The sequence below is a fragment of the Oncorhynchus masou genome, chromosome 24 (genome assembly GCF_036934945.1).
Source record: "Oncorhynchus masou masou isolate Uvic2021 chromosome 24, UVic_Omas_1.1, whole genome shotgun sequence".
NCBI classification, from domain to species: Eukaryota; Metazoa; Chordata; class Actinopteri; order Salmoniformes; family Salmonidae; genus Oncorhynchus; species Oncorhynchus masou.
In genome coordinates, this window is record NC_088235.1 from 69,735,698 (window position 1) to 69,758,030 (window position 22,333).

The following is a 22,333-nucleotide window of genomic DNA, read 5'->3' on the forward strand; positions in this document are numbered from 1 at the left end:
TGAGTTGCCGAAACAAACACCGCTTCCCTGGTCACCCAGGAAAGCAGCCAATTAGCAGGCTGCCTGATCAAACGAGCCTGGTGGCCTCGCCCCGCCCGCGCTACACCACTCTACTCACTAACGAGCTCACTCAGCTAGTAGTGTCACCGAGAGAGGGGGGGGGGGTGAAAATGAATGACAGATGGGAGAGAGACACGGAGGGAGAAATACAACTGAAAGAAAGAGGTAGAGTGAAGAGCGAAGATATAGTAGAGTGAAAAAGGGAAATAGCCAACTCTATATAGCCTCAAAATCCCAGTACCTGTTATTTGAGTTGTCCTATGCCGGGAGAGAGTAGTGGGGGGCAGAAAAGTGAGGGAGAAAGTGAGCATGGCAGAGAAGAGAGGCCTTGGTCAGGGCCACAGTGGAGTTTATCCAGGCACGCTACAGGAGGAGGGGAGAGGTTGGGATTAGTTCCACCTTGGGAGGCAATGAGGATGAAAAAGGTGGGGAAGTGGGAGGAGGAGGAGGATGAGAGAGAGAAAGAGAGAGAAAGAGACAGAGAACGAGTGTGTGTGTGTGTGACAAAGTGCCAGGCCGGGCCAAAGCCCTGTTAACAGGCAGGGAAAGAAAGAATGTGAAAGAGGGAGAGAGAGAGAGAGAGAGAGAGAGAGAGAGAGAGAGAGAGAGAGAGAGCAGAGCGAGAGAGAGAGAGGGCAGAGCGAGAGAGAGAGAGAGCAGAGCGAGAGAGAGAAAAGAGAGAGAGTGAGAGCAGAGAGAGAGAGAGAGACTGACCCAAAATTAAGGAAAGCTTTGACTATGTACAGACTCAGCGAGCATAGCCTTGCTATTGAGAAAGGCCACCGTAGGCAGACATGTATCTCAAGAGAAGACTATGAAGGCTATGTGCTCACTGCCCACAAAATGAGGTGGAAACTGAGCTGCACTTCCTAACCTCCTGCCCAATGTATGACCATATTAGAGAGACATATTTCCCTCAGATTACACAGATCCACAAAGAATTCGAAAACAAATCCAATTTTGAAAAACTCACATATCTACTGGGTGAAATTCCACAGTGTGCCTATAGAGCAGCAAGATTTGTGACCTGTTGCCACGAGAAAAGGGCAACCAGTGAAGAACACACACCATTGTAAATACAACCCATATCTATGCTTATTTATTTTATCTTGTGTCCTTTACCATTTGTCCATTGTTAAAACACTGTATATATATATAATATGACATTTGTAATGTCTTTATTGTTTTGAAACTTATGTATGTGTGATGTTTACTGTTCATTTTTATTGTTTATTTCACTTTATATATTCACTTTATATATTATCTACCTTACTTGCTTTGGCAATGTTAACACATGTTTCCCATGCCAATAAAGCCCTTGAATTGAATTGATTGAGAGAGAGCAGAGCGAGAGAGAGAGAGAGAGAGAGAGAGAGAGAGAGAGAGAGAGAGAGAGCAGAGAGAGAGAGAGCAGAGAGTGAGAGAGAGCAGAGCGAGAGAGAGAGAGCAGAGTGAGAGAGAGAGAGCAGAGCGAGAGAGAGAGAGAGCAGAGCGAGAGAGAGAGAGAGCAGAGAGTGAGAGAGAGAGAGCAGAGTGAGAGCGAGAGAGAGAGAGCAGAGAGTGAGAGAGAGAGAGAGAGAGCAGAGTGAGAGAGAGAGAGAGAGCAGAGCAAGGGAGAGAGAGAGAGAGAGAGCAGAGAGAGAGAGAGAGAGAGAGAGCAGAGAGTGAGAGAGCAGAGCGAGAGAGAGAGAGAGAGCAGAGTGAGAGAGAGAGAGAGCAGAGCGAGAGAGAGAGAGAGAGGGAGAGAGAGAGAGAGAGAGAGAGAGAGAGAGAGAGAGAGCAGAGCAGAGAGAGAGAGAGAGAGCAGAGCGAGAGAGAGAGAGAGAGAGAGCAAAGCGAGAGGTCCACAGCCAGTAAAAACAGGATAGACAAGGAAGAAAAGAAAAGAAGAAAGAGAGGTGACCCACAGAGAGAGAGAAATGGAGCGGCGGCACAACAGGGTGAGAAGCAGTGAGCAAAGGAAGAGAAGGAGGGAGAGAGAGAGAGAGAGAGAGAGAGAGAGAGAGAGAGAGAGAGAGAGAGAGGGAGGGAGAGAGAGAGAGAGAGAGAGAGAGAGAGAGAGAGAGAGAGAAAGAGAGAGAGAGAGAAATGAAAAGGAAACAGAGAGTATTCAGAAAGGAAAGAAATTGTAGGTGTCTAAAGTCTTCCCAAGGACTCCCGGAGGACTGGGTGCAGAAGGCAGATGGCCCTGTTTCTTAGGCATTCAGCTCACTGTTCTACTGTAGGGCAGCGGCCAGGAGGTGCCACAAGCTTAAATGCACCTCTGCCAGACTCGGGACAGCACAGGAACACAGCTCGAGAAAGGGCACTGCTTCTCGATACTAATGGTGAATCGAGCGGCCCGATCACTAGAAATAGACTTCGATTTCGGATGTTGGAAAATGTCCTGAAAAAAGTTGATTACATGCCTTCCTCTGCGGACACAAAAAGAATGCTACTGCCCAGCACGGGCCGCGAACTCACGACGCTAGTCAGACCCCTGTGCTCCAGCAGTTCACAGAGCTCTTAACTAGCCGTGAGGATACTAAGAATCCTGATGATGCCTAATGGTAATGGAACGTCATTTTTGTTTTTGTTTTTTGTTGTTGTTGTTTTAAGCCTTTCCCAAACCATAGCCCTAAACTTAATCACTCGGAATTAATGCCTAAACTGTTATCCTTTGAATTGTTTAGCCCTGTAATGACACGGAATTAACCCTGTAACCACGTGGAATTAGTACGTCAGGAATAGATGTTCAATGTCGAATTTCAAAGGGAAACTATGAGATCTTGTTGAAATAGAAGAGCACAAGAGGAGTGTAGATGTGTGTGTGTGTGTGTGTGTGTGTGTGTGTGTGTGTGTGTGTGTGTGTGTGTGTGTGTGTGTGTGTGTGTGTGTGTGTGTGTGTGTGTGTGTGTGTGTGTGTGTGTGTGTGTGTGTGTGTGTGTGTGTGTGTGTGTGTATGTGAGGAGGGTGTGTTTGTGTGTGTTTGTTCACTAGTCACTTGCCTCATGTCCTACATCTCCAAGTCTTTGTCCAACATCCCCTGATCCCTGACCTCTATAACCCATTGTTCTTTCTCTCCTATTCTGTTACCCCTTTTCTCTTACACAGTATACAGTGTACTCTATCCCCTGTCCCTTGTACCTTGTCCCTTCTCTCTCTCCCCTAAGTTTTTCTCCAACTTCCCCTTGTCCCACTATTGTCTCCCATCCTCCACTTACCTCTCCCCCGTTCCCTCTCTCTCACCCAGTCCCAGCCTGCTAGGCTGATAAACCTGTACGAGGCAATGCCTCGACACAGATGGAGAGAGAGAGGGGGGGGGCTTATACTCTCTCCTCCACCCCCAACAGCCTCCACCCTACAGCCCCACCCACCCCCTTCCACCCTCCAGCCTTATGCCTGGAAAGAGAGAGCCTTGTCTCTGCCTGCCTGAGGGGCCTGTGTTGTGTGGGTGTGGGACGGTGCACGGCCGCCTGGGCCCTGCTCCAAAGCCTGGATTTCCATGTGAGACTGTGGCTGCCGACAATAACTCCGGATCCTGGTCCAGTCAGCACAGGAGAGGAGCTTCACGACTGCACCACCACAAGCTACTGCCAGCTCCACGGCTCAGCCCAAGCCCCAGTCACAGCCACAGCCGGGGCAGATGGCAGCAGTGGAGGAGACAGAGAGGGGGAGAGGGAGGGAGAACGAGAGAGAGAGACAGCGAGAGAAAGAGAGCGATAGAGAATGAGGGAGTGTGTATGTGTGTATGCCTATGTGCATGTGTATGTGTTTGAGCGTTAGAGAGAGAAAGAGAGAGAGAGAGTGAGATGAAGAGAGAGAGAAATAGAGAGAGAGAGCAAGAGAATGGAGCGAGAATGGCGAGAGAACAGACAGTAAAGCTCTTGTCCCTGTCCAAGTGTGACGTAAAGCCAATAGAGTAGTGCCAGAATGGACAAACAGGATGAGCCACAACATGGGAGGCAGTGAGGCCGCAAAGCATGACGGGACAACAAGAGTGACTGGGACATTAATATCTGCCCAAGTACTACCTTGAACATTCATCAACCTAAATCAAATCTAATCTCATGTCATTTGTCACATGCACAGAATGTAACAGTAATTTCACTTTGCTGTGAAATGCTTACTTATAAGCCCTTAACCAACAACGCAGTTTTAAGAAGACACAACAACAACAAAAACTCAATAAACCGGACATACTGTTTTGCACCAATCGTAAGGGCAAGCTCCATTTGAAAGAAGATATGGTTGATAAGCAGTTTTTTGGCACAGATTGTGGCCAATATAAGGGCCACGGTTCCTGTTTTCGGTAACACTTTATTTGGATAGTCCATCTGTAGATGCTCTACAGACTATCTACTAACCCTAGCCCTTAACTCTAACCATTATTCTAAACCTAACCTTAACCATGACCTTAGAAAGCAGTTAGCTCTCACCGTTATAGGAGGGAAATTCGAACTATCCAAATCAAGTGGGTTTTCTTTACCAATCACCAATCCCTCCCCCTCTCACTCCCCTCCCTTCCCATCAGTATACACAGCAGAGAGAGAGAGAAACAAATTACTTAATCCTGTGCTAGTCAGTTGACATACTTGTCTCAGGGGCCTCCTGCAGCATGAGTGTTCTATTTACACCACCTCATGTCCGTGTCCCACATGGCACCCTATTCCCTATATAGTGCACTACTTTTGACCAGGGCCCATTTTCTTTAAATATATGTTTTAATTTTGACCCCCTTTTTCTCCCCAATTTCGTGGTATCCAATTGTTAGTAATTACTATTACTATTGCTCTCGTCAAAATAAGTGCACTATAAAGGGACTTGTGTGCCATTTGGGATTACAACTCGTCTCACACATCTGTCTGCTACCTCCCTCTAAGATCCTGTGTGTCCCTGTGTGACCAATCACCAGCCTTTCTTCAGGCCCTCTCTCTAGACCAATCAGAGGGCTTTCTTCAGACCCTCTCTCTAGACCAATCAGAGGGCTTTCTTCAGACCCTCTATCCAGGCAAAGATCCCTGTTAGCACCCCGTCTGCTGCTATTGGGATACAGAGGCTGAACATTCCTCTCTGAATGGAGAGTTGATTAGTTGCAATGCAGAATGACGCTTGACAGATATCACCCACAATAGACCAGGAAGTGCACCTAGTGACTGACGTAGGATCAGCTTTCCTCATGTCCTAGTAGGTTTTAGCCGGACAGGGGTAAAACATTTAAACCAACATAGGGTTACGAGCGACAAAATAATTGATACACGGAATAAGCTAGCAGGAAGCTATCTGAGAATATTGGTGCTATCAAACACGATTGCAACAAGAAGATAATATTATCAGACTATTGGACCATGGGTCCCATTGGTCCATGGTCAATGACCTCGTCATTAGTCGCCGCCGAGTGACTCACCTCTGATGATGGACAGCTTGGCATTGACGTTGACCTCACCCTCGCTGTTCTCCGCCACGCACTCGTAGATATTCTCATCCCGCGGCGCCCGTAGAGGCTGGATCCGTAGCACGGCTCCGGCGCCCTCATCGAACTCTATAGTCTTTGTCAGAAAGTAATGTTAGAGTTGTAATGTTAGAGCTATCTGTTGCTGAGATAAAGACAACATAACCATACTTCTAGAATAAGGCTCAACAACTCCAGGTATAGCACCTAGGGACCCCTTAATTTCACATATACAGTACCAGTCAAAAGTATGGACTTTTGGGTTTTCTTTATTTTTACTATTTTCTACATTGTAGAATACTAGCTAAGATGTCAAAACTATGAAATAAGACATATGTAATCATGTAGTAAGCAAAAAAGTGTTAAAACAAATATATTTTAGATTTTATATTCTTCAAAGTAGCCACCCTTTCCTTTGCACACTCTTGGAATTCTCTCAACCAGCTTCATGAGTTCTGAAATATGATTTGGTCTGATTAACAATATTGGCAGGCCAATCTTATAGCAAATATGCTGTGATAATGTACTAGGCCTACGGCCCAAACCTCATTCCTACAAAACTCTTATGTGAGGTTAATGTAAAAAAAAATCTGAGCAGTAGATGTCAGCTTGCTTTTTGACTGCGAAAGTGATCTTGACTCAGAAAAGGTTGATGACCACTGCTTTAAGACACGAAGGTCAGGCAACGTGGAACATTTTAAAGAACTTTGAAAGTTTCTTCAAGTGCAGTCGCAAAAACCATGAAGCGCTATGATGAAACTCGATCTCATGAGGACCGCCCCAGGAAAGGAAAACCCAGAGTTACCTCTGCTGCAGAGGATACGTTCATTAGAGTTACCCGCCTCAGAAATTGCAGCCCAAATAAATGCTTCACAGAGTTCAAGCAACAGACACATCTCAACATCAACTGTTCAGATGAGACTGAATCAGGCCTTTATGGTCGAATTTCTGCAAAGAAATAATAAGAAGAGACTTGATTGGACCAAGAAACATGAGCAATGGACATTAGACTGGTGTAAATCTGCCCTTTGGTCTGATGAGTCTAAATTTACATTTTTGGTTCCAACCACTATGTCTTTGTGAGATACAGAGTAGGGGAACAGATGATCTCCGCATGTGTGGTTCCCACCGTGAAGCATGGAGAAGGAGGTGTGATGATGTGGGGGTGCTTTGCTGGTGGCACTGTCAGTGATTTATTTAGAATTCAAGGCACACTTAACCAGCAGGGCTACCACAGCATTCTGCAGTGTTACGCCATCCCATCTGGGTTGCGCTTAGTGGGACTATAATCTGTTTTTCAACCGGACAATGACCCAACACACCTCCAGGCTGTGTAAGGGCTATTTGACCAAGAAGGAGAGTGATGGAGTGCTGCATCAGATGACCTGGTCTCCACAGTCACCCAACCTCAACCCAATTGAGATGGTTTGGGATGAGTTGGAACGCAGAGTGAAGGAAAAGCAGCCAACAAGGGCTCAGCATATGTGGGAACTCCTTCAAGACTATTGGAAAAGCATTCCACTTTTTTGGTTACTACTTGATTCCATATGTGTTATTTCATAGTTTTGATGTCTTAACTATTATTCCACAATGTAGAAAGTAGTAAAACATGAAGAAAAACCCTTGAATGAGAAGGTGTGTCCAAACTTTTGACTGGTACTGTATATATATATTTTTTGCTGCAAAGCTTCAAAATATGAGCCAGGACACCCCTATGCTAGTCCAGAGTGTGCTCATATCAGAGTGTGCTCATATTGTACTCTTATGTTGCACCCTGTAATTTCATCATTATATAAGGAAGAGGACAAACACATTGGATCGATACGGGTGACCGTGTGCAGTGACGTGCTGCTGTGCTTTTTGTCAGACGAAGGAAAAGTTCAGCGTCGAGCCGTGATGAATCTCAAGGCCACAACACTAATGAGGAACAGTAACTGTGACTGAGTGCACATTCCAGTCAATATCAAAGCAGAAAGCTGCTGGAGGGGGAAGGCAACAATTTCTATCCTCCTTCGTAAAATGACTGTTTTATGAGAAAGGAAATAACCTTGGGTTTGGGTTTGTCTGTAGTACGCGGCGGGAGGAGAACGCAAAATGCTAAACAGCACGGGTTGGACTGATTTTGCCTTCCATGATGCTATTTCACTGGCTTATTTATCCATTTTCATCATGCTCCTCTTTGTGCCAGTGTTCCATCTTCTCCCCTTCTTCTCTCCTTCCCAGCGCGCTGTCAGCGTGTGTGTGTTCTTCCCAGTGCTGGCAGAGTTGTAATGACACTTCTCTCATTCCCCTTTCTCTTCTTCTTCATTGTGCTCCTCTTCAGGCCAGGGTTCCATCTTCTCCCCCCCCTTCTCTCCATTCCCAGCGAGCTGGCAGCGTTGTTAATGTGAGCGTGTGTGTGTTCCCTGAGAGAGGGTGTGTATGTGTATGTTTGTGTATGCGCGTGTGTGTGTGTGTGTGTGTACATTGTCAGCGCGAGGAGTGAGTTTTAATTAAGGAAACACTGAGCGCCAATCACGACTTTAGAGCCGGCAACTGAGCCGAAGCAGGGACACACAACAAACAAACATCAGAAATAATGCAAAGCGTGCATAGGGGAATGTAGACCTGCAGCCGCCATTACTAGCCCCGAACGTTTCATTCAGCTAGTCATTCAAGTGTAAGAGGACAAGTAGAGTGTATTGGCACTGTGCAAAGTCATGTCACTCGACATGCGCTGGTGTCTTATAATTGATGCCTGGTTAAACGCAAACTGTCTGTCATGACAACTGATTGTGGGGTAGTCTGTGTTTGCTTAGTTCAAGGACAGTGGAAGGAAATGATCCACCGATCTCACCTTGGTGGAAACAGAATAGTGATACATCCATGTCAAATGAATCAATAGACGCGCTGCTCAGTTGGTAAGAGCACTCGCAACGCCAGGGTCGAGGGTTCAATTCCCGCTGGGGCCGCATATACCAAAATATATGCACTCACTGTTGCTTTGGATAAAAACTTGGTATAGATTATGTGTATTCATATAGGGGGTGTGGGGTTATTCATATTTCCACAGCAGTATGGGCAGTGTAAGGTTACAAGCATTCAATGTCTCACCTCAATGCGTTGGGAGTTGACCTTCTTCCCCTTCTTGTTCCAGCTCACCCGAGGCTTGGGGTCTCCGGTTGCCTGGCACACGAACGAGACCACGCCCCCGGATACACCGATCTGGTCGACGGGAACTTTAGTGAACCTTGGTGGCGCTGGAGACAGAGGGAGAGAGAGAGAGAGAGAGAGAGAGAGAGAGAGAGAGAAGAAGAGGGCATTAGAACAGATTTAAGAGAACAAAGTGATGCAACAACAAGCTCCAGTGGAGATAACCCAATTCATTACGGGGCCAGTTGTAGCTGCAAATGAAGGTAATTACATTTCGAAAAGCTTGTGTGCACACACTTTCATTGTATAAGAAGATAATAAAGTCTTGAGTGGCCTTTGGAATTCCTCAATTTCGTCCCCTGTATAATGTCACGGTTAGACACACCCACTCCGTGTGCTGCAGAGAGAGCCTATGGAAAACGGCAGTCTGCAGACTGGAGAGGCGAGGGGAATCATGGGGCTTGGATGTATAGAGATCTGGTGGAAGGAAGGGAAGCGAGCGGCCGTGCATCAACACAGAGGTAATTACACTACAGACAATGCACACCCTGACAAGCTGACGCCAACATGAATAATTTAATGGAGCAATGAATAATAAAGCGCCCACTGAGAAGCTTCTGTCTTGATTTTATGCCCCCCCCCCCCCATACATAAACGCACACACGCACACACACGTTCACACGTCACCCCCTACTCACAGAGAGCCCATCCAAAACCCACACACGTCCTTCACTGGCTGAGCCAGACGCACACACGCAAACACCAACTAAAGAAAGGGATGGCGGGATAAGAGGATGACGAACATCCATGCCAGGAAGGCCGAGTGCGTTCGTTGTTGGGCATTCGGCTGTGGGGGCTGACAGGGGCTTTAGGCAAGATACGAGAAGTCAGAGAACTCATTTGTTCTGCATTACAAATGAACTTAACACCTTGCTTCCCAGGTTTTAGAAGCTTTTTTTTTCAACTAACATCCCTCACCTTCACTGAAAAACTCGAATCAACAATAACACGTTCGCTACCTTCCTAATATTCTCTGATATTACCAGACTTGCTTGGGAGGACGGCGCTACTTTTTGAGTTTCTTCGCTCTTTTTCTGGTGGGTTGGGGGGGGGGTCAGCTCTCACAACAACAAGCCGGGTAGAGGAAACTCTCTGGGGGAACTTGTTAACTCCGGGGCGTAGGGATGATGAAACGTGCGGAGCGCGTTCATGTGGATTAATTATTAACGGACCGTGGGCAGGCAGGCCCCCTCTCTCTTTACTCTATCTCCTCTCCCTGGGCCCCTATAAACACACACGAAGGAGAGCTCTGCTGCATTTGATTAGGGACAGGAGAGAGAGAGCTGGAGAGAAAGAGGGAGGAGGTGAGAGGGAGGGAGGGAGGGGTGGGTGGGGGCTGGCTGGCTGGCTGGGAGGGAGGGAGAAAGAGAGACAAAAGGTGGATGAGTGGGGGGGTAGAAAATGAAAATAGAGGCAGCAAGGGGTAGAGAGAAAGGGAGAGGGAGAAAGAAAGAGACGGTGGTTGAGGGAATGGACTGAAAGAGAGGTCTCGAGATTGAGACAGAGAGAGAGAGACTGCCCGAGGACAGCAGAAGCATAGCACAGAAAGTTCAACATACTCCAAAAGCATCCCTATCACACATACCTCCACGCTCCCTTCACAGACCTGTACATGAGTCGGGAAGAGTCCAATTGACACCGAGCGAAACGTGACCCCATCGGTCTTTGCTGTGGGGTGACCAGTCTCTCTTGAGGTTCCCTACAATATTCCCAGGCCGGAATCCCAAATGGTCCCCTATACCTGAAAGAGTGCACTACCTTTTGACCAGAACCTTATGGGCCCTGGTCAACAGTAGTGCGCTAAGTTCTAAATAGGGTACCAGACGTAATAGGGTGCCATTCAAGATGCAGCTCCAGCGATGGGAGGCCGGCCAGGGTGTCCTCTATGCGTGATGCGCGTCGCGGCTCAACAACAAACAATACAAATGACGCGATGGCGAGAGATGAAACGAGGCTCGGCGCAGGCTGATGACCCGTGGCAGCCAGCCAACGACGCCACAGAGAACATTACCGACAAGCGAGCCACAAGCCTTCTCCTATGGTACAGTAACACTGTCCACTGATGAAAGGAGCGAGAGATAAGATTGTGACATTTTCTTCCTTAGAAAAGAAGCAGAGGGGATTCACCTTTTCCCGGGCTACCTTGTCGGCCGGCGTCTTGACGAATTGATCCCTGTGACTGTCGAATGAGCAGACACAAAAATATTGACCGCAGAATCTTACTGGATCTCAGTGATTGTATCTTCCTTTGGCAAAAGCTACAGGTGGGTGGCTTGCAGCTGCATTTTGTGTAGCATCCCTCCACTATGCTCGCCTTAGAGAGTATGACTCCTGGGCCCGTATGAAAAAAAGAGAAGATCTAGGATCAGCGTTTTAAGCCTTTTAAATCATAATACATGTGACTATATAAACAGGGGTAATTGATCCGCATTTTGAATAGAAGAGATAGAGATACCTACATGGGCGAGCTGGGAGTGGCCTCTGTACTGGCCGGCTCCGGTTGGGTCCACAGGCCCAGTGCCCATTAGACCAGCCAGTCAATCACGAGCTTTCCCCTGATCTCTGCCATTAAATAATACTGTTGGATTCTGGCTTGAAATATACTTATTCATGTCACCATATTAGAACATATGAATTACATTCTATGTATAGGAAAAGGATATGTTAGGGGTCAATAGGAACCTTGTGGTTCGAAAGTCACTGTGTGTGAGACAAGGGGACGTATGGAATGTTCATGGCCGTTCAAACATGTTATTGCAGAATATTGATATTTCTAAGGAAGGAGGCGAATTGCAACAGTCTAGTTTCAGTTCCTAGTAGCCAAGTTTCCGTTTCAGTTTCAGTTCCTGGCAGGCCAGTTGCTGTAGAACTAGAGCAAGGAGGTGTGTGGAACTCAACTAGAGATAAGATCAACAGTTGAAGGACCATGACAATACCAGTAAGAGGAACAGATTTGAGTTCCTGCCTAGCAACAAACAAGGATTGTCTGTCTTAGACATGCAGGAGGTGACTCCGCCCAGTCGAAAGGCACCAACGTGTGTGCTTGTGTGACCTGTATGTTGTGCTTGCAGCTGAGGTACCCAGGGGTTGAATACACCTGGTTTGAGTTTTTGCTCTGCTTGTTCAGAACCGAACAATACCAACGGCACTCATGAGGTTCTCTCTCTCCTGGGTTAAACTCACAGCAGAAGCTTTCAGAGGGTGAACGGAGAAAAGGGGTTGAAAAGAGATGGGGAACAGGGAGGAGAAGAGCAACGGAGAGAGAGAGAAGAGACATCAAAGAGAGGGTTGGGAAAAGTAGAAACGGAAAGCACATGAGATGGAGGAAAAGGCAGTGAAGCCTTCAGTGTCCAGTGAGCTACCAGAGCAGACATGAAGCTCCTACACGCGTCACTCCAGGCCTCGGGCACCGTTTTATACCCAGCTGAGAACAGAGGATCTGACAGAAGGTTGGCCATTATGAAAAGTAGGTAAGTAGTGTGTGTGTGTGTGTGTGTGTGTGTGTGTGTGTGTGTGTGTGTGTGTGTGTGTGTGTGTGTGTGTGTGTGTGTGTGTGTGTGTGTGTGTGTGTGTGTGTGTGTGTGTGTGCGTGTTTGTGTGTGTGTTTGTGAGCAAATGCATGCCCATGTGTGCATGCCCATGTCTGTACGTCTCTAAATACAATGCAATGTGTGTGTGTGTGTGTGTGTGTGCGTGCGTGCGTGTGTGTGTTTGTGAGCAAATGCATGCCCATGGGTGCATGCCCCCGTCCGTACGTCTCTAAATACAATGCTGTGTGTGTGTGTGTGTGTGTGTGTTTGGATGACATCCGAGATCAGCATAATTAACCTTTAAACATTTTCAATTGCCTCCTGCCTCAGGCATACCGCTGGTGGTTATTGTTGAATTCAACCCTTTATTCAGCGTCTGAACACCACTGTCACGCAGGCAGTAATTGCATGATAGAAATTGGCTATTGAAAATAAATTGCTTTCTCATTCCACCATAATAAGCAACATCACCGCAAACTAAACAATATGATACTGAAATTTCAACCAAAAAACACAAACACATTATGATCTAGGTATAGCCTGGATGTTATCTCTGCAATTTGACTGTAATGCCTGGAAAAAGTCCATAAAAGTCCACAATAACAAACTGGTGTATCACTGACAAGTGGGTTATTGGGTTCAATAAGTATCATTAGATGAATCATATTGGGACTTTCGTTACTCCTGTGTCTCATTCCACCTCAGCAGAGCTGTCCCTCATTATCTCCCTCTATCACGGGCCTCTTTCAAATAGAGAAACGTACAGCTTTACACTGATAAAGCAAACAGGACCCAGTTTATCTGCCCAAGCAGGAGACGACATCGGGACAGAAATAACCTGAAATGTGGGTAGTGAGCTATCTTCACAGGGACATAGAATGGAATCTTTATTGAGTCAACTGCCACTGCTAGCGGGGAAGGCTAACCCATACTGTGTAAAGCAGAAACTTGTTTTGCTAATGTAGCATCCCTCTACTGACTGGTAGGTTCTGCTCACCCAGATAAGAGAAACGACACCGCCTCCTTTCAAATAGCCTTTCGCTCCATGTGAGTGAGAATTCCATTTGCAGTACCTCCAGATTGCCATTTAGTAGGTAAATCAGGCAATGTTAGGGTTTGGTTAAATGCGTAACACTGTAATCGATGAGAAGCTTTTGGAGAATAAATAGGACCCATTATGATGTGGCTTAGGAAAGAAGAGGCCAAAATTGTACCTCATCTACCCATTGAATGATTTGGGTAGAAGCCACTTGTCTTTCATCTTGATCAAAATAGGCACCTTTTACAGCCGATAACACCTTTTACAGGCTTATTTGGTGGTGAAAGGAACATTTGGACATATTAGAGGTACTATTCACCAACTAATTTGACCTTCCTCTCTAATACCCCAGAGGCCAATAACAGTGGAGGAAGGTTAGAGTGATTTTTGTGTCATTTTTTTTGTAAATGCTGCTGGCTTAGAGAACAAAAGAAACTGCTATATTTGAGGGCCACATAAGCTTTACAACCCACACAACCAAACATGCACACCATAATTACTCATGTGTACAAATTGGATTAGCCCTGTCAGCATTTTCTGACAGGACACCATCCTTTTTCATTGCTGGACGGTAATACATTTAGTCAGAAATGAAGAAGAAATGTCGTAGGGACAAAAATATGAGTTTTCAAGTAACCACCACATCGTTCCTAACCTACTTAAGCATAGATATTTGCGGCTCAGCTGTGTGAGGTAGGCCCACATCCACAGATCTCAGCATGCTAGCTAGCCACTTGTTACAGAATCCTAACGGGCTAGGGCCTGACTTAAAACCTACCCCCCCCTCCCCAACACCCTCCAGGCCTCAACACATCAAGCCCCCATCAACCAGGAACCAATTTTCACCGGCTGCCCAGGCAAGGTCTATCGCTATGGAAACTGGCCTCTGTTTCTATACCCCTTGCCTCTCTTGCTCTTTTGTCTTGGGTTCCTGTCTCTCGCACACTCTTGCTCCTGGCTAGGGCTAATCAACTGCTGTGAGGAAGAGGTTGAACCAAGAAGCAGAAGAACAAACGAAGCAGGAGCATGGGCGTATGGGAAAAGAGGTGGTTGGTTGGGCTTCCCGGCCGCCTGCTCCGATAACCCACCCCGGAGTTACATCGGTGGTGTAAACGGTCATGGGAACCACTAAGACGAAGGTTTGACGTACGAGGACATCCCAGTTCTCCATTCTAGCTGTAGCGATGCTGGAGGACGTATGGCTCTTGATCCTCCACTCATTGACTGGTGTCGGTCCCATGTTAGACCCTTGCTGTTAACAGATAATGGCTTCCACCAAGTCCCATCAATAAACAATTGGCAGCCCGTGCTAATCCTGTGCCACGCAGTGGAGTTTCCGAGGGCTCATTTGGCATCTCTCACCGCCCGATGTACTATAATCCTCGCCTTGCCTGGCGAATCTAACGACTTAATGAAACAATTGCTTTTTCAATTAAGGCAGGGGAAGAGGGGTTCATTGGGATTTGCTCTCGGGGCCAGGTGGTGGATCGAGTCACCTTGGATGCAGTCATTCACAAACTGAGCGTGCTGACTGGATTGTCAGACCAAAAATCCTAGTGGGCCATCTTCTTATTCTCACTCCAGTCCAACTGGGCCAGGGGGTTGGAAGTACGGAGGCTCAGGAGGCCCAGACTGAGGAACCGCAAGATAATAATGATCCTTTTTATCTTCACGTCTTCACATTGTCTCCTTCCGCTAAGTATCATAAAGTGAATGCGGGCTGTCTACACTGCAAATGAGGTTGCACAGTACACAGTAGGCAGGCCAACAAAACAACTTACTGCGGGATTTGGGAAGGAAATGCGAGTTCTCAGAGTGTTAATGCCCAGTGGTCTCCCAACCACACGACTGTCGAAGAAGCTGAACTGGAAAGTGGTGCGCTCATAATAGCTCCAAATTGGTCCCATTGAAACCATTGTTTAGTGCACAGACTAAAAGAAAACAGCTAAGTATACCTTACCTCGTTGGAAATAAATCAGTTCAATTCCGGGGAGGTGACAGAAAATTAAGTTTAAGAGCGCAGGCAATTTCAAAATGGCCATGCGATCGGGGGAGTTAGTGCAATAGGCACAATTTTGTGTCATTCTGAGTCTCTTCAGGCAATTGACACTTGGTGACTCCACCTGAATGAAAAGAACACCTGCAATTGCTGAGAGCCAAAGACGGCTCAGGGCCACATCTTGGGTCAAAACATGTAACGCGAGACACAGAAAATGGGTCTGCCTGAAAGGAGAAAGAGATAAATCCACTCCATCTTCTCACTGAAGAATAACTTTAGTGGGGGAGAAGGAAAAATACAAAGACACAGCCTTTTGTTCATGACACAGGGTAATTGGAAACGTTCTGGTTTTTATGAAAAAGATCACTGTCTTTGCTCAATTCAACAAGGCATGAGAACAATCACGAGGTCATTACTTAGTATACTTTTTTTTAAAGTCAGTCTACATTTTGACAGCCATACTCATATTCAACCTGAATACCCAACGTCAGCACATGAAACCAATCAAGCGCTCACCCGGGAAAAGCCATGAGCAAAACAAATGTTGTTGACAATATCAGGAATGGTAGAAATGTAAAGTCCCATATTTTGGAAAACTTCTGCATATCCATCCAGAAGAATCGGCTCTTATTTAAATCACATGGGGGTCTAGTATAAAATGAAATTATATTATTCCATTTGTAAAAACCTTTGAAGATGTAAACTTGAGGAGAGTGCTCATCAAAGTGTTTGACACGTTAAAATTTCATGCACTTCAATCACCTGCATTGGCTTGTCAAACTTAACTTGAACAACATCACTCAAACTAATGGACCAAATAACCTAAATAAACTTGGCCTGTGTCTACACCTGACACTTACATATGTCCTCTGCTATCAGAATATGAAGATCACATTGAAAAGACAGGTCTAGATGCACAAAAGTTGCATTGTGTTCAGATCTGGCTGACCACTTCAGGTGGTGGTCAGGGACGTGGATTTCTCCTCAGTCTGGATGCAATCAGCCCTTGTAAAAATGAATTTGTTGCAGCAAACTTCCTGCAAGTTAGTGGCAAATTTGCTGCAAACTAAAGAGCGTGCCGCAAAATGTTGCCAGATGTTTGCAAATGTTTGTCACTAGTGGTAAATATGTGGCAAACCTTTGGCAACAATCATATTTATTGCCACTAGTGGAAAACACTTCACCAGAGGTTAGCAATGTCATGTTTTATGGGATAGAGTGAAACACATTTTGTTGTTAGTCAGTTTCAATCTGTCAGCCCCACTGACTGGCAAGCGCTTAGCTATCATATTTTTGCACAATTAATGTGATAGCTAGCTAGGTAATTAATGATTTGCCTAAACACATTTTTTTAGGTGAAGACGTTGGGGTCTTTTAATACGAACATGCATGTTAATATGCTACGGTCAATTTTCAGTAGCATGTTAGCTAGCACCACAGCTAAGGTAGCAACAATATGAGCTGACTTGACATCAAAGCAAGACGTCAATTTTGCAGATGGATGCCCTTCCCCTACCCTGAGGCTATCTTAGCAGGAGGCTGCATCAACACCCTGGAAATATGTTTGTGGTGCACTGACTCATAACACTTTTTTTGTGATAAATGATACTTCAAGGCTGATAAGGTAAGTAAACTGATGTATTACTTTCATAAATGTAGCTCATACAGTCATTCCTTGTAATAATGACATATTTCATTTCTTTCAACTAGTAGCTAGCACATCTTGATCATGTGTTGTCCCAGATCTGGGGAAGGGTACAAAAAATGTGTGCAGCATTAATTAGGTAATTAAGGAACATAGTGGCCTCCATCATTCTTAAATGGAATAAGTTTGGAACCACCAAGACTCCTTCTAGAGCTGGCCGCCTGGCCAAACTGAGCAATTGGGGGAGAATGGCCTTGGTCAGGGAACTGAGCAAGAACTATAGGTCGACCGATTATGATTTTTCAACGCCGATACCGATACCGATTATTGGGGGACAAAAAAAGCTGGTACAGATTAATCAGGCGATTTTTAAAATGTATTTGTCATAATGACAATTACAACAATACTGAATGAACACTTATTTTAACTTAATATAATACATTATTAAAATCAATTTAGCCTCAAATAAATAATGAAACATGTTCAATTTGGTTTAAATAATGCAAAAACAAAGTGTTGGAGAAGAAAGTAAAAGTGCAATATGTGCCATGTAAGAAAGCTAACGTTTAAGTTCCTTGCTCAGAACATGAGAACATATGAAAGCTGGTGGTTCCTTTTAACATGAGTCTTCAATATTTTCCCAGGTAAGAAGTTTTAGGTTGTAGTTATTATAGGAATTATAGGACTATTTCTCTCTATACCATTTGTATTTCATATACCTTTGGATGTTCTTATAGGCACTTTAGTATTGCCAGTGTAACAGTACAGCTTCCGTCCCTCTCCTCGCTCCTACCTGCGCTCGAACCAGGAACACATCGACAACAGCCACCCTCGAAGCAGCGTTACCCATGCAGAGCAAGGGGAACAACTACTCCAAGTATCAGAGCGAGTGACGTTTGAAACGCTATTAGCGCACACCCCGCTAACTAGCTAGCCATTTCACATCACATCGTTACACCAGCCTAATCTCAGGAGTTGATAGGCTTGAATTCATAAACAGCAGAGCTGCTGGCAGAACGCACAAAAGTTCTGTTTGAATGAATGCTTATGAGCCTGCTGGTGCCCACCATCGCTCAGTCAGACTGCTCTATCAAATCATAGACTTAACTATAACATAATAACACACAGAAATACGAGCCTTAGGTCATTAAAATGGTCGAATCCGGTAATTATCATCTCAAAAACAAAACATTTATTCTTTCAGTGAAATATGGAACCGTTCCGTATTTTATCTAACGGGTGGCATCCATCAGTCTAAATATTCCTGTTACATTGCACATCCTTAAATATTATGTCATAATTACGTACAATTCTGGCAAATTAGTTCGCAATGAGCCAGGCTGCCCAAACTGTTGCATAAACCCTGACTCCGCGTGCAATGAACGCAAGAGAAGTGATACAATTTCACCTGGTTAATATTGCCTGCTAACCTGGATTTCTTTTCGCTAAATATGCAGGTTTAAAAATATATACTTCTGTGTATTGGTTTTAAGACAGGCATTTATGTTCATGGTTATGTACACATTGGAGCAACGACAGTCCTTTTTTGCGAATGAGCACCGCATCGATTATATGCAACGCAGGACATGCTAGATAAACTAGTAATATCATCAACCATGTGTAGTTATAACTAGTGATTATGATGGATTAAGTTTAATGCTAGCTAGCAACTTACTTTGGCTTCTTACTGCATTCGCATAACAGGCAGGCTCCTCGTGAGGCAGGTGGCTAGAGCATTGGACTAGTTAACCGTAAAGATGCAAGATTGAATCCCTGAGCTGAGGTAAAGGTAAAAATCTGTCATTCTGCCCCTGAACAAGGCAGTTAACCCACCGTTCCTAGGCCGTCATTGAAAATAAGAATGTGTTTAATCTAAAGATTAAAAAAGGTCTACAAAATAAATACAAATAAAATTTAAAAAATCGGCAAAATTGGCGTCCAAAATTTCAGATTTCCGATTGTTATGAAAACTTGAAATCGGCCCTTATTAATCAGCCATTCCGATTAATCGGTCAACCTTAACCAAGAACCCGACCTCAGACTGGGGCAAAGGTTCACCTTTCAACAGGACAATGACCCTAAGTACAAAGCCATGACAAGGGAATCCAGACACAATGTGGACATGCTAGACACATTTAAATGTAGGTGTAGACGCACGACGTGTTCTGAATTCCATAATCAGAACTCCATGATCAGAATTCAAAAGCTGCACAAAATGTCAAGTCTAGACACGAAAAAGGGAAAAGGGCAGAGTCAGCTTCAGTGCTCATAAGGCGAAGCAACAGAATTGACAAGAACATATGTGTGTTCTGCAATACATGATGTACCACATAAAAACAGAAGTCAACATCACTAAATCCTGATAGTTACTAACAGTGTGGCCTGTGAATGGTTAAACAACAATTTAACTCAAAACTATATGAGGAATAAGGTTGAGAGTGAGAGAACCAGAAAATGACTCTCTCCTGCCTAAGGGGCCTGAAATGTTTCACTTGGCAACTTCAAAGGAAAATAAATCATTGAACCCCCCCCCATCACTTTGGGCTCTAGTCAATTACAATTAGGCGGTCCAGCCAGAACACTAGGCCAGCACAGCCACTCTTAAGTAGATTGCACATAGGACAGGGGGCATAAATAAACGTCGCAAATAAACATCACAGTTTTCAATTGTCCTTGCTTGTTGCACACAAAAAAGCACTTGTACCCTCCAAAAAATAGATATGCTGTCTAGAAAATCCTTTTCCACCACATTAGTTAAGTTGGTGGTCATGGAGCACTAACATTGTGCTAATACCCATATGTTTGTGTATATAATACTGTATATATACATTCCAAGAAAATGTTAACATTGGTTGGAGTAGAGGGCCTCATTTATTGCTCAATATTGTTGGGGAATTGACGAGCCGTCCAGAGTAGAAGGGGAAGAGGCGCTTTTTATGGTGGAGGGAGGCGGAGTAACAGACCAAAGAAGAACAAATACGACTGTGCAGCCAGTTGTTATTTCTGGACGACGGCGCTGTCGCCCGTGGTGTCTGGCAGTTGGACGGTTTTTGGACGAGACAGACGGAAGGATAATGGTGGCCCTGGATGCTGTGGTTAGGCACACTGACACACCCTGGACGGAGGGACAGGGCCTTTAAATAGTGTGTGTGTGTGTGTGTGTGTAGGAATTGAGAAATGTGGGAATCAGGACGCCGACATTTGGCCCCTTTTGGAAAGGAAGAAGGTAGTCCCACCCTGCAGGGATCAGATCTGAGGAAAAACACACACACGCACACAAACACAAACAGAACAAAAAACAAACATCGACCAAACATGCATCCATTTCTCTGAATTTGAAGGGCAAAAACAAGGAGCAGAGCTTGTGATTGGTCAATCGAGGGGAGTGACCGCTTGTTTTGCTAGGTGACCCTACAATCTCCTCTAGTACACAGGCAATTTAGAAGATGAGGGACCGCTATGCACTTTTCCCAACAAGGCTGTTAGCAGGGGGTTACACACACACACACACACACACACACACACACACACACACACACACACACACACACACACACACACACACACACACACACACACACACACACACACACACAGTGATATAAACCAATGCTTTATTACAGCGGGGTAGCTAGATTTATTCAACAGCCTTTTTTTCCCTTTTTGATTAAAAACATCTCCTCGTTGTGATTTATGAGAGTGAAAGGAGTAGCGAGAGAGGGAGAGGAAAGGGAAAGGGAGGGGGGAGAATGACATCATGCTTTTAGCACAGGCCCCCTTTGATGAGGTGACATCCACTTGCTCTGCGCGTGTGAGAGAGAGAGAACAAGAGAGTGGGAGGTGTTGATGGAAAGAGAGAGGGGGGTAGGAGGTGTTGATGGTGAGAGCGAGAGAGAGAGAGAGAGAGAGAGAGAGAGAGAGAGAGAAAGACAGACAGGAGGGAGGGAGGGAGGAGAGACTAATGTGCGGCTCTTCGTCCCCCTACGATGAGCAGGTGGGAGAAAATAAAGTTGGATGACTGCACCCCTGGGCCACTCTGTGTGTGTGTGTGTCTGTGAGCGCATATGCACGTGTATGTGTGTGTGTGTGTGTGTGTGTGTGTGTGTGTGTGTGTGTGTGTGTGTGTGTGTGTGTGTGTGTGTGTGTGTGTGTGTGTGTGTGTGTGTGTGTGTGTGTGCATGTGTGTGTGACTGTGCATGTGCATGTGTCAGGCTTCATCACACATAAAGCCCACAGGTGCATCGAAACAAAAGGGGTTGGGAGGAGAGAGGTAGAGAGATGGAGGGAGCGACAGACAGATTGCTTAAACGAGGCAGGGGGGAGAAAAACAGGAATGAGACAAAACAAAAAAGAGGGGGAGGGTGGGGGTAGCTCTGTCAATCAGTGGGAGAGGAGTGGTGGCTGGATCCAATCTCATCCAGCAATCAGAGGAGGGAGAGAGACGGCGAGATGGATGGACTGTGTGTGTTTTTTATGCCCACCTCAGTGTGCATATTGATGTGTATGAGAAAGCGTGTACCTGAATGTGAATGTGCGTGTGTGTGTATGTGTGTGCGTATGTGTGTGTGTTCGCGTGTGCCTGTTTACTGCTAACAGGACCACGAGGGGGGCCGGTGAGCCTGGTGGTTGGGGGAATTGTGGGAAGAGTGATTAGAGGTTGGGGGTTGAGGGAGGCTGTGTGTGTGTGTGTGTGTGTGTGTGTGTGTGTGTGTGTGTGTGTGTGTGTGTGTGTGTGTGTGTGTGTGTGTGTGTGTGTGTGTGTGTGTGTGTGTGTGTGTGTGTGTGTGTGTGTGTGTGTGTGTGTAAGTGTGTGTGTGCGCTGCCTGCTAAGAGACTGCCGTGCATTATTAGGAGGGTTGAATACAAAAGCTCTGCTGATGGAGAAGGAGGAGGCTGAGAGAGACAGAGACATTGACAAAAAGAGCTATCATATCCGCTGCCGGAACCTGATGAAATGGGGCAGAATCTCGATACTGACAAACTGCAAACAGAAGAAAGAGATGAAGGGACGTTTGTGTGTGTTTGTGACAGTTGAAGTCGGAAGTTTACATACACCTTAGCCAAATACAGTTGAAGTTGGAAGTTTACATACACATTAGCCAAATACATTTAAACTCAGATTTTCACAATGCGTGACATTTAATCCTAGTACAGATTCCCTGTCTTAGTTCAGTTAGGATCACCACTTTATTTTAAGAATGTGAAATGTCAGAATAATAGAAGAGAGAAGGATTTATTTCAGCTTTTATTTCTTTCATCACATTCCCAGTGGGTCAGAAGTTTATATACACTCAATTAGTATTTGGTAGCATTGCCTTTAAATTATTTAACTTGAGTCAAACGTATCGGGTAGCCTTCCACAAGCTTCCCACAATAACTTTTAAAGTATGCTTGGGGTCATTGTCCATTTGGAAGACCCATTTGCGACCAAGCTTTA

General features: G+C 45.4%; 1 protein-coding gene across 1 annotated transcript in view; it reads right to left on the reverse strand.

The window, feature by feature from the left end:
- LOC135512544 (receptor-type tyrosine-protein phosphatase S-like) overlaps nt 1-22,333 on the reverse strand; it is a 215,147-nt gene that overhangs the window by 131,671 nt on the left and 61,143 nt on the right. Inside the window, 2 exon segments of the mRNA XM_064934680.1 lie at nt 5,447-5,588; nt 8,585-8,730. Of these exon segments, the coding sequence (XP_064790752.1) occupies nt 5,447-5,588; nt 8,585-8,730 (288 nt within the window).